At 39.7% G+C, this 13,828-nt stretch overlaps 1 protein-coding gene across 1 annotated transcript in view; it reads left to right on the top strand.

Moving 5' to 3' along the window:
* The window catches only part of gabrb3 (gamma-aminobutyric acid type A receptor subunit beta3), a 370,172-nt gene that overhangs the window by 305,711 nt on the left and 50,633 nt on the right, over positions 1-13,828 (top strand). Inside the window, exons 5-6 of the mRNA XM_069892543.1 lie at positions 738-820; positions 3,846-3,983. Coding sequence (XP_069748644.1) covers positions 738-820; positions 3,846-3,983 — 221 coding nt within the window. The remainder of the gene's footprint in view (positions 1-737; positions 821-3,845; positions 3,984-13,828) is intronic.

Below are 13,828 nucleotides of genomic sequence, written 5' to 3'. Positions count from 1 at the left end.
GGGGGAGGAACCTGCAGATGCAGTGACAGTTAAATGTTTTCAAAACTTGTGACTGAAAAATAAAGCAAAATGCTCTAAGGTTTATATATTCAGGCAAATGAAGTTTATTCTTTGTAAGTACAGTATAGTATTTTTGTATTTTAAACTGTTCATTCTTAATGCAGATATATTAGTTCAGCATTGAAAGTCTCAAGCAATCATAAAATACATCTATCTGGCATTGACCAGTCCACATAGGTGCCAGATACCAAGGATTTTACTATATAGTAGTGTTTAAGGGGATTCCCGATGGGCATATGAATATTAAGGAGATGGACAGTATCGATCAATTTAAATTATAAATTTCACGATAGGGTCGCAATACAAGCTATTTCAATCCGTGCCTTCCGATTGCACCCAACCAACCAACCCCTTATGTTTACAGTGGGCAATTAACCTATTGACCTATATGTCTGGGGAATGTGGGAAGAAACCCACCTGGTCACACGGGGACCGTGCAAACTCCAGAGAGCACCCAGAATCAGAGACAAAACCGAGTCGCTGACGTTGTGAGCAGCAGTTCTGCTAACTGCATCCACTGTGCCTCCCAAGGTCCGAAGGCAGAGCATGCCATCTGACACCTTGGGCGCTGTCTGGAGGGAGTCTCCAGGGAACGACGATGAGAGTTGGCAGGACCTGATGATCAGGAATAGGTCAGAACCCTTGTGCTGATGTTTTCTTTCTTTGATTTGGTGCAGAATTACAACAACAGCTGCATGTATGATGGATCTGCGGAGATACCCACTCGATGAACAAAACTGCACTCTGGAAATAGAAAGCTGTGAGTACTCTCGGCAGCTGCTACCCCAGTGGTGAAGCATTCTCAACTGTTATTGCGATCCTAACCAAGCACTCCCCTGTCCCCAGTAAAAAAAATCATTAAGTAATTTATCTTGCACTATATTTAGCATGTTTTTGTGTCGCGTTTGAAAGAAAGGTTTTAATGTTTTACTGCGTGAACTCTTTCTCCACCTGGGAAGAATGCAGCTGGGAATCGAAGAGCATTCAACACTTTATCATTCCTGTTTGATTAGGCAGTTGCCTGATGCTTAAGTGTAACACTGGTCAAATGATGCTCAAATTTTAATCAGATTCATCCCAATTGAAGCGAACATTGGGATGCAGTTTGCTCTCTGCTTTTTATGTGCTTCACGTGCTACAGAATCCCGCATGGGGTAGGGCAGGGCCTTACTGGGGACTCAGGAATTAAAGGCCATTGTTGGCACTTTGCCAAGATGCATGCACCATTTAGTCCATTGTTTTAGCACAGGATGTTTCCTGCAATCCCGTGCAGAGCGAATCAGAATCAGAACTTATTGTCATGAGGATGTCATGAAATTTGTTGTTTTGAGGCGGCCTCACAGTGCAAACATTTATATAAACCATCTGACCAAATAAATAAAAATACTGCTGGAAAAATACAAAGTAAGGTAGTTTCGATGGTTCATTGTTCATTCAGAAATCTGATGCAGCGGGGACAAAGCTGTCCTTGTGCCACTGAGTGATTGTCTTCAGGCTCCTGTACCTACTGGGGCAGGGAGGGGAGTTAAACTGGAAAGGGCAGTTAGGAGATGGGAAGCCTGTTCAAGAAATATGAATTTCAGAGACATGTAGCCTGTACACTGACCATGAAACACCAATTTATATTAATCACTCATTATCCTCTTCAAATTTCTAATAATTCTTTACAGATGTCTTGCTTATCAACACTCTCAGGCAAATTAATGTACCAGGTTACCTGTCACTGGGATTTCTGAGGAAACTGGAACATCCACAGGAACCCAATATGGTCAAAGGAAAACATGCAAATTTCCCCCCCAACACACACACACACACACACACACACACACACACACACACACACACACACACACACACACACACACACACACACACACACACACACCCATGCATGCACGCACAGACGTATACACACATACATACACATATTCCCCTTCACACAATCTCACATGCACTCACTCTCACAGACTCTCACCCTTACTTACCCACTCACACACACTCACTCTCACTATCACAGTCACCAACACACACACACTCTCTCACACAAACTCACACGCTCACCCACACACTCACTCACGCACGCTCACACTCTCATACATGCACACACAAACATACCCACCCACAAACTCTCATGCACACTCACGCTCCCACTCTCTCTCACACACTCTCGCACTCACATAGACATTCCCTCTCGCACACACAGCCTCCTGCCCTTGATGGTGGTGACATGTAAGAATTAATTGATGGGGTTGGAACGATGTTTGGTCACAAGTCATGAATTTAGAGAAAGTAGAGCAGGGAGTTGAGCACATAGCCTTGTGGGCTCCAGTGTTGAGGGTGATTAAAGAAAAGGTTTTAAAATATGGGTTCCTGAACCAGAATACACACACACACACCACACACACACACACACACACACACACACACACACACACACACACACACACACACACACACACACACACACACACACACACACACACACACACACACACACACACACACACAGGTCAAAACTGAATCCAGAATTAGTGTGGTGTGAAACATGTGCTTTAACATGCTAAGCTTTTGCTGGTAAGCGAGTAACCGAGACAGTTGGAGTGACACAGCAAGAACAAAATCAGCAAGCATATTTTGAGGTTTGCAATGTAGTGTTAGATTAAATGGGCATCTGATCATCATCCAAGCTCAGCAGGCTGTATCTCCCTATGATTCTGTAACTCATCAAAGCCCAGATTTTGTTTTTGTGTTACCTTTGGAGATGCTTTGTAAATCAAATACACCATTATTTTGATTATTTGAGATGCTGGACACCTTTGTGAGAAATGGTTTAAAGTGTGTTAGAAAGCCTTTCCTCACTGTTGTAAGGATGGGACACATTGTACCCGATAATTCCAGACAACATGAGCATTATGTTCATCTTTGAGATCTGTTTTGGATGTAAAACAAACAAATGAAGCATTTTATGGCAATACAAACCCCAAGCCAAGCTCAAATACTTGAAATTTTTCCCCACATCCAACTAAAATTTACAGGTGGGGATCAAATCTTGTTGTCCTGCACATCAACAAAGAATGGAGGGCATGTTGGCTTTGTCTTGGGTGTTAAGTTACCGCCTATTGTATAAAGCATGGTACGAAAGTTTAAATTGTCTGGAAACTTCCACCATCCACTGCATTGTCCTGCTTTTATTGGGAAAAAATGAAATTGTTTTTGCTTCACCCACTTTGTAAAATAGACTGTTTAATTAATAAATTTGACACTTTCAAGAATGAGTTTAATGTACATTGTTGAAAAGAATTGAAGCAATTTCAACCTGTCAAGCATACGAATTGAAAACTTTAGTGTTCAATTTATTTTATAATTTTAATTTTTACAATTTAGAAATACGGAGTGGTAACAGGTCCATCCAGCCCACAAGCCTGTGCCGCCCAAATACCCCCATTAACTGACAACTCCATTCTTTTAAATGGTGGGAGGAAACCATACATCTGGAGGAAACCCATGTAGACACGGGCAGAATGTATAAGCTCTTTACAGACAGTGCTGGATTCAAACCTTGGTCGCTGGTGCTACAGCAGCATTCTGCTTACTGCTGTGCTAACCTTTCCACATAGATTGCTCATAGCTGAGCAAAAGCCCTCTAATCTTTAGGGCTCTCTCGAGCCTCCCCAACCCTCCGCCTCCCCCCCCCCCCGCCTCCCCCAAAAAATTGCCCCATATTTAAAATACAAGTACATGGTAAATACAATGCACTTAATCTCCTCTTTATCTTTGAATTTCAGATGGTTACACCACAGATGATATTCAGTTCTATTGGCGGGGTGGAGATGATGCTGTAACCGGAGTAAATAAGATTGAGTTACCACAGTTTTCTATTGTGGAATACAGACTGGTGTCCCGCAATGTCGTTTTTGCCACAGGCAAGTTTGTTTTCTTCATTGATGGATGTAAAACTTCCAGGATTACTTCCTGAGGATTGTCTAGAAAATTAAGATGGGGAAGGAAAAAGGCATCTATGTGTTTCCATACAAGGTGCATGTCATGTGCGCTTTTGTGCTTTAACTGCCTCACTCAAAAATAAATTCCAGAGTGCAGCCAAATATCATTTCACTTGCATCCTAAAATGGAAAAAGTCATGGTGGTCCAAGAGTTTGCATTGCATAGTTTTTTTTAAATTAAATTTAGGCATACAGCACAGTAACAGGCCGTTTCAGACCATGAGTCCATTCCGCCCAATTTTCACCCTATTAACCTACACCTCTGGTATGTTTTGAATGGTGGGAAGGAACCGGAGAAAATCCACGCAGACATGGGGAGAATGTACAAACTCCTTACAGACAGCATGAAATTTGAACCGCGGTCTGGTTCAGATCACTAGCACTGTAAAGGATTTGTACTGATCGCAACACCAACTGTGCCACCCAGGGATCAAGGTTTGATCCTGACTTTGAGTTCAGATTCAGATTTATTGTCAGAGTACATACATGACATTACATACCACTCAGGTTCTTCTTCTGTGGCTGAGGCAGAATTACCACCTTATTGGTCATGCAAAAAAGTGTACACATGTAAACAAATAAAGAACTGTTGACTGATAAAATGAATAAAAACAAACCAACTGCACAATACAGAGTTGGTTTGTTTACCTTCGTTATCTGGATCTGTCGGTCTGCAGTTTGCCAGCAACTATTTCTTCCCTCTGGCTTTATATGGTTTCCTTATACATTAGAAGGTGTATTGGTAGTAATTGGTGACTATAAATTACCCCTTTGTCAGGGTAAGTGACAGAAAGAATTGAAGGAGGATTGATGGACAATTGAGAGAGTACATTGTCGAGGTACAGGAAAACAAAGAACAAAAAATGGGATTCCTAAGCAGAGACCCAGCTTGGAGCTAATGGGCCCAATGGCTGACTTCTATGTTATGGTAAGCATGTGTTGTTAAACATATTGATGCTTGAACAGCATTTACGTTGTCCTGAATGGAACCAATTAGATCCCCAAGATAACTTGGCCCCATCTGATAATTCAGTTGGATACCAGAGCAAATAATTGTTTTGCATGAATAATGTTCACAAGTTGGGCCTTAAATGTAATAGGCCTTACGTATAATGGGCCTGTATTGAATGCTTTTCTGGGATCATGTGCAGGGCAAAACAGTAGATAGTCATCTAGTTAACCAGCAATCGCACATGCATATCCTCCTGTTCCAGACATGTTGCCCATTATATGGTGAATGGAGTCCTAAGGGAGAATTTGGTGAGGGCTGGCTTGCTGTTAACTGATATCTGCTGGCACAGACAGACAGATTATCTTGTATCCGTTTCTTCTCTACTTTTTGTAGAACAAACTTTGGTCTGGATTCTGCCAGTCAGTGACCAATCGCACCGTTAGAAAGGATTCCCAAATTAGGACTACTTCTACATTTTAATTAACGGAAACAAAGTTTATGATCATCTCCAATATCCGTGATTGACCTTTCCATTGATATTAATAGGTAGTGCAAATCACTCGGGTAGAAAATTAAACCATGACCACAGCATAACCAAAGAGAACCCGGCTGGCAGATTTGCATTTTGTTTTTTATTTTGAATTGAACTATTGGCATGTACTGAGACACGGTGAAAAGCTCTTGTTTTCTGTGATATCAGTGCAAATCAACTCAAATTTCAGTGCAGCAGGTAGCGTGACAATAAAAGTGCAGAGTTTAGTGTTATATCAGTCAAAAAGTGCAGGGTGCAGTAATACAGTAAGTCTGAGTGTACTGTATAGTATTATAGAAAGTCAGTGTCCAGGGTGTAGGAAAAAAAATGCAGTTAAAACAGTGCAAAGCAATATCTTTTACCAGTGAGAGATCTATTTAAAAATCTGGTAATGGCAGGAAAGAAATTGTGCTCTTAGATGGATCTTTGGCTCATTGTAACAGGGAGAAGATGGGTCCTTTAGTATATTTGGAGAGCAGATTCAATTCCATCCACTAATCAGGGTCTGTCAGACTTGGGTTAACTCACCATGATCTTTTCTAATGGTCTATCAGTCCCTGCCCAAATTTCCGATCCTGATACAATTCGCAATCTAACGTTTATCAAAGGATGTTAAAAATTAGCTTTCCACCCATCTTCATAGGAGAGTCATTGAATGTGTGCAGGATATACAAGAACAAGTAGATGTGGTGTGTTGGAGTGATTCCAAAAGGATCAATGATATGCAATGACGGGTTGACAAACATTTAAAGGCCTCTGAGAAAGCGTTATTGGACTATTGTTCTGGAAAACAACAGATGAACGAACTCAGAAGATTGGGTCAAATGCCACAGTCTGAGAGCAATTGGCTGTTCTAAGAGGGTCATGTGGTTTTCTCAGAGAGACAGACAGAGACAGAGAGAATTCAGTTATACAGTTTTACAGTCAAGCAGCAGCTGCTGGGACTGGAACATCAGGCTCTCGGGAGTCAACTCCAGACTTATGAGTCTGGGGTTAAGGATGGATGAGACCAGAAAAGGAGAGCAGGCTTCCTTAACCAATGTATGCATTTAAAAGGTCGACCTCTTGCAACAACCCAGCTTTTCATTCAGAGCCATTTCACTAATTGCTGAGATGCGTTATACTTCTTCTTAATTCTAGACTATTAAAATACTGTGCCCCAGATAAACAATACAAGCATCTGACAGAACAGTCTGTGAATCGATACCACCATAACAAAAAAAACCATAGATACCATAGGTCTTTGGTGTAACACAACATCCAAAGGAACTTTACATGAGCTTCATTAAGCAAACTTCAAGAAAGAAATCAGAAAGGCAAAAAAAAAAGACACAAGGTTGCTTTGGCAGATAATGTAAAGTAAAATCCAAAAGGTATATTATGAGAAAAAGGATAGTTAGGGACAAATTTGGTCCCCTTGAAGATCAGAGCGGTCAACTTTGCATAGAACCAAAATGTCCTTAGACATGAGTGTGATGCCAGAGGATTGGAGGATAGCTCACATTGTTCTGCTGTTTAAAAAAGGCTTCAAATGTATCCCTTGAAATTATAGGCCGGTGAGCCTGATGTCAGTAGTAGATAAATTATTGGAAGGTGTTCTAAGAGATTGGATATACAATTATTTGGATAGCCAGGGACTGATTATAAATAGGCAACAGCTTTCTTGGTAACCTTCTTGAAAAAGTCTTCTCGATTGGTTAAACACGAGCTACCCTCAAGAAGCTTACCAAGAAAGTTGATGAAGGAAAAGCTGAGGATGTTGCCAACTTTGGAAAGGTCCCACTTGATAGGTTAGTCAGGAAGTTCAGATATTCATGATGAAGTTGTGAACTTTGTTTGACAATGGCTGGACAAGAGAAAGCAGCTTCTCAGACTGGAAGCCTGTGACTCGTGGTGTAACTCAGGGATTGGTGCTGGGACCAATGTTGTTTGTCATCTACGTCAATGATCTGATGATAATGTGGTAAATTGGATCAGCAAGTTTTCAGATGACATGAAAATTGGAGGCATTGTGGACAGCAAAGGTTTTCTTTTTCAATATTTTTATTAATTTCATTTAGCAAATGTTGCATGGGTAAATAAACATGTATAGAACAATAATCACATTTATATGATGATAATATCAGTAATGACTATGTTATATTAAAAAAAAATACACTCATAAAGAGAAGAATGAAACTGGCTCATCTACAAATTCGCCCCCCTATCTATAGAGGCTCTTGGCAAAATGCATAGACCACTAGCGGATAATGAAAAGAAAAGTAAACAATGAGGTCCAGAATCAAACTTACAAATAATTTGGGAAATAATTAAGGAAAGAACCTCATAAATAAATAAAATTTACAATCATTACAGTAGTGGAACATCTAATTTTTTTCAAAGACAAATAAGCCATCATATCATACTGCTATTTAGAGTGAGTGGGAGAGACAATATCATTCCATTTCATTAGTATTGGCCCTTCTGGTAATCAGGGAAGCAAAAGCTACTGCATGGGATTGTGAAGAATTCAATATCAGATCATCATATTCCAAACAAGGCAATAAAGGAGATGGAGCCAAAATAATATTAAGAACTAAAGATAGTGTATTGAATACACCTTCCTAATCATTGAGAAGAGAAGAATATAACTAAAATATATGATACCATGAACATTTATCATTTAGAAGACATGTTAGGTTAGAATTTAGCCAATCAGGTTTTGGAATAGTGGGAACGATGTGTTACTTTAAATTGCAATAGTGTGTGTCTCGCATAAAAAGATGAAAGAATATGTCTCAAAATAGAATCCCATGTAGTTTCAGAAAATATTTGTTGGAAATCTTGCTCCCATCGTTTTTTTAATTCCATCTAGGGAATTATCCCCAGATAGTAAAAGTATTTCATACAGGGCAGATAACAGCCGTTCATGGTCTGGTTGAAAATTATATAATTTCCCTGGAACATTAAACTTCAAGTGCTGAGGAAGACTCAAAAATAATGTTCAAAAAATTCCTAACCTGCAAATAATGAAAAAAAAAATTTAACAGATAGTTGTTCGAAAGACGTAAGATTATGGTTGATAAAAAAGGTTCAAGAAAGATTGGATGCCTAAGTTAGACTATTGATTTAAAAAAAACAATATCTTGAACTAAGGGAGGAAAAATAGAATTACTTAAGATAGGACTGACTCATAAGAATCTGTGATATCCAAAATGTTCCCTGAATTGAAACCAAATTCTCAATGTACATTTAAGAACAAAATTATCCAATAATGTAGAAGCAGAGAAAGGCAAAGGAGCCCCAAGTATTGAAGCAAGGGAGAATATTTTGGTAGATTGAATTTTGCAATTAATCCAACCTGAGGCACCTTATGATGAATCCAAGAAATAATGTATCTGATATTAGCTGCTCAGTAATAAAATCTAAAATTAGGTAAAGCCAAGCCTCCATAATATTTTCAAGGAAGGTTTTTTTTTTAAGACAGGGAGGCTTATTATTCCATATAAAGGAAGATATAGAAGAGTCCAAAGAATCAAAAAAGGATTTAGGAACAAAAACTGGTGCAGCTTGAAAAATATATAAAAATTTTGCCAGGATATTAAACTTAATAATATTAACATGTTCATTTAAGAACATTGAAAATGGGGACCTTAGTGTCAAGGACTTCTTAACATGACTCAGTAGAAAATATAAGTTATTATATTTCTTAGTGATTGTAATACCCAGATAATTAAATTGATTATTGACTATTTGAAATGGAACAGATAAAACTAAAGAGTTAGAAGAGTCCAATAAAGGTCTCACCTTTCTGTAAATTTAATTTACATCCTGAAAATTGACGAAAATTGATCAAATTTTCTACTCGATGGTGGGGGGGGCGGAGGGTGAGTGAGGAAGGAGACTTCAGTGATCCTCTCTGCCACTCTTATGTTCCTGTGAATTTATCTTTGATCCCTCAACATATGTGAATCACATGTAGCAGAATGACTGCTAAATTCTTGAGAAAAGCATGTCCTGTTGACAGTCTTTGTAAGAAGAATCTCTATCAATGAGATTTGGAGGAAGTAACCATATAACCATTTACAGCACAGAAACAGGCCAGTTTGGCCCTTTTAACCCATATCAAACACCTTCCCCCACCTAGACCCACTGGCCCACATTCAGCCCATAACCCTCCATACCTCTCCCATCCATGTACCTATCCAACTTTTCCTTAAATATTAAAATTGATCTCGCTTCTATCACCTCCGCCAGAAGTTCATTCCCTACCCCCACCACCCTTGGCGTGAAGAAATTCCCCCTTGTGTTTCCCCTAAGCTTTTCCCCTTTTACTCTCAATCCATGCCCTGTTGTTTGAATCTCCCCACTCTCATTGGAAAAAGTATATCCACATTGACTCTAATTGTCCCCCTTATAATTTTGAATACCTCTATCAAATCACCCCTCAATCACCATTCCAGGGAATAAAGTCCCAGCCTGCTCAACCTTTCCCTGTAACTCAAATGCTAAAACCCCGGAAACATTCTTGTAAACCTCCTCTGCACTCTCTCTAAACTATTTATATCCTTCCTGTAATTTATCAACCAAAACGGCACATAGTATTCCAAATTTGGCCTCACAAATACCTTATACAACTTCAACATAACATCTCAACTCCTGTATTCAATACTCTGATTTATGAAAGACAACATACCAATTGCCTTCTTCATCACCCTATCTGCATATGATTAAACTTTCAAGGAATTTTGGACCATAACTCCAAAATCCCTTTGTTCCACTGCACTCCTAAATTGTCTTCCATTTAATGTGTACGCCTTGTTTTGATTTGTCCTACCAAACTGTAGCACTTCACATTTATCAGTATTAAACTACATCTCCCATCTTCCAGCCCACCTTCTAACTGTTCTATATCACCCTGTAAGTTTTGATAATCTTCCTCACTGTCCACAACATCGCCAAACTTTGTATCATCTGCAAATTTACTAATCCGATTTGCCACCCTATCATCTTGATCATTAATATATATGACAAACAGAAGTGGACCCAGTGTCGATCCCTGAGTCACTCCATTAGTGACCGGCCTCCAATTCGACAAACAAATTTCCATCACTACTTTCTGGCATCTTCCATCCAAACATTATTGGTTCAATTTCACTACTTCATCATTAATACCTAATGCTTCCACCTTCCTTACTAACCTATTATGGAGAACCAAATAGACAACATCCACCACCTTCCCTTCATCAACCTTTTTAGTAACCTCCTCAAAAAAGTCTAGAAGATTTATTAAACATGATCTTCCCCATACAAAACCATGCTGACGAATCTAAATCAATCCCTGTCCCTCCAAATAGTTATAAATAGCATATTTAAGAACACTTTCCATTAATTTACCCACTACTGACGTCAGACTTGCAGGCCTATAATTACCAGGTTTACTTTTGGATCCTTTTTTGAATAGCAGAACAACATGAGGCATCCTCCATTCCTCTGGCACCTCTCCCGTGCCCAGTGACATTTTAAATATTTCCGTGAACACCCGCACTATTTATTGACTAACCTCCCTTAGGGTCCTAGGGAATATTTTGTCAGGACCTAGAGATTTATCCACCTTGATCTTTTTTAATATATTCAACACTACCTCCTCATTAATCCTTATATTATCCATGACCTCCCGACCACTTCATCTGGCTCAACACTTTTCTGTAGTGAATACTGAAGAAAAAAATAATTTAACGTTTCTCCCATCTCCTCTCACAGAGTCTATCCCCCTGATCTTCAAGGGGTCCAATTTTATCCCTCACTGTTCTTTTACTTTTAACATACCTATAGAAACCCTTTGGATTTATTTTTACTCTTCCTGCCAAAGCAGCTTCATATCTCCTTTTAGCCTTTCTAATTTATTTCTTAAGATTTTTTGGGCTCTTTATATTCCTCAAGCAATTCACCTTCTGTTTATACCTGTTGTACACATCCCTCTTCCTCCAAACCAAGTTCCCAATATCTTTTGAAAACCAAGGCTCCCTAGAGTTTCTAGCCTTTCCTTTAATTCCGACTTTGTGCTCTCAGAATTTCCTTTGAATATCCTCCATTTATCTGCTACATCCTTCCCTGAAAAGATCTTATCCCAACCCACACCCTCCAAATCTTTTCTCATCCCCTTGAAATTTGCTTTCTTCCAATCAAGAATCTCCACCTTTGGCCCACATCTGTTCTTTTCCATTACTAGCCTAAAACTAATAGTATTGTGATCACTAGACCCAAAGAGTTCCCCAACACAAACCTTTGTCATCTGACCTATCTGGTTCCCTAATAGGAGATCCAATACTACCCCTTCTCGAGTCATTTCTTCTACATACTGATTAAGAAAACTTTTCTGAACACACTTAACAAATTCTAACCCATCCAGCCCTCTTATTGTATGGGTGTCCCAGTTAATGTGTGGGAAGTTGAAATCTCCCATAACTACCACCTTGTGTTTATTACACATATGCACAATCTCCTGACAAATTCGCTCTTCTAATTCCCTCAGCCCATTTGGTGGTCTTTAATACATTCCCATTAATGTTTTCATGCCTCTGCCATTCCTCAATTCTACCCAAATAGCCTTGTTGGATGATCCCTCCAAACCATCCTACCATAGCACTGCTGTAATGTTCTCTCTAATAAGCAATGCAACTCCTCCACCTTTTATCCCCCCCTTCTATCATGCCAAATACAACGGAATCCTGGAATATTTAACTGCCAGACATTCCCTTCCTGCAACCAAGTTTCACTGATGGTCACAATATCATATTTCCATGTGTCTATTCATGCGTTAAGCTCATCCTCCTTATTTACAATGCTCCTTGCATTAAAATATATGCACCAGACAATTTTCTCCACAAATATTCCTTTGGTTACCATCTACTTTTACCTCTTTCCCTCCTTTATTAATGTTTATGTTCTGTTTCCTCCCTTCCTTCCAATCTAGGTGTTCTTCCTCTCCATACTGTCATTCTGTCTATTAGAACCATAGAATATTACAACACAGAAACAGGCCCCTTTGGTCCTTCTAATCTCTGCCAAAGCACCCAAGCAAGATCTTTGGAAAGTACTGGTCTTTTTTACAAGCTTGGGTGGAGGAGGCATTGTCTACAAAAGGGTTAAGTAATGAGTCTTGCCAAGGAGCTTTAGAAACAGTTGGTCCTATTGATGAGGCTTAGAAAATGATCCACATCAATGAGCTGTGGAAGATTGACATCCAATCTGTAACCTACATGTTGGGCACTACCAATTGCCCCAATAATCATAATAATAAAGACTGAAGGGAACGATAGGTTTTATTGTACAGATGACTTGAGCTGGCCCAGATCCAAACTAGGGAGAGTGGCCTGACCTTTATGGCCTGGGTCCCAGGGGAGGAGTCCAGGTAAGAGTGTCATCAGGGAGCGAGCCAGCCAGAGCCAATTAGCACACACAATCCATACCATTACACTACAGAAAGAGCAGTACCTTTCTGGGAGTTTTCATGGATGATTTCTAAACAGGATCTGTGGAAAAAGTAGATCCTGTTAATAAGATTTCTGAATAGTCAGGGTATGAAAGGTTATTGGGAGAAGGCAGGGGAGAGGATCAGCTCATAATGGAAAGGTGGCACAGACTTAACAGGCCGAATGGCCTACTTCTGCTCCTGTATCTTATGGTCTTATGGACATACCCAGAGCATTTTTTCAAAAGATCACAAGATCTAGGAGCAGATGTAGACATATTGGCTCATTGAACTGCTCCGCCTTTCTAATCACCCACTTAGCCTTACTCTCCAGCTTTCTCCCCATAACCCTTGATGCCCTCTTATCAAATAACTACCAACCTCTCCCTTAAATACACCCAACAACCTCACTTCCACAGCCACCTGTGGCAACAAGTTCCACAGACTCACAACCTTCTGACAAAAAAAATGTTTCCATATCTCTGATTTAAATTGACACCTTTTGTATCCTGAAATTATGTCCTCTTGTCCTAGAATCCCCTACCATAGGAAACATCCTTGCCACATCTACTCTGTCCGGGCCTTTCAGCATTCAAAATGTCTCTATGAGGTTCTCCAATGAGCACAGTCCAAGAGTTGACAATCGTTCATCATATACTAACCCTTTCACTCCAGGTATCATTCTAGTAAATCTTCTCTGAACCCTCGTAAATGCCAGCATGTCTTTTCTCAAATACGGTACCAAAAACTGTTTGCAGTCCTCCAAGTGAGGTCTCACCAGTGCTTAATAGAGCCTCAACATTACATCTCTGCTTTTGTATGCTGTTCCT

The sequence above is a fragment of the Narcine bancroftii genome, chromosome 7 (genome assembly GCF_036971445.1).
Source record: "Narcine bancroftii isolate sNarBan1 chromosome 7, sNarBan1.hap1, whole genome shotgun sequence".
Taxonomy (NCBI): Eukaryota; Metazoa; Chordata; class Chondrichthyes; order Torpediniformes; family Narcinidae; genus Narcine; species Narcine bancroftii.
Note: the sequence above shows the minus strand (reverse complement) of the source record. Positions and strands in the feature narration are given on the sequence as shown.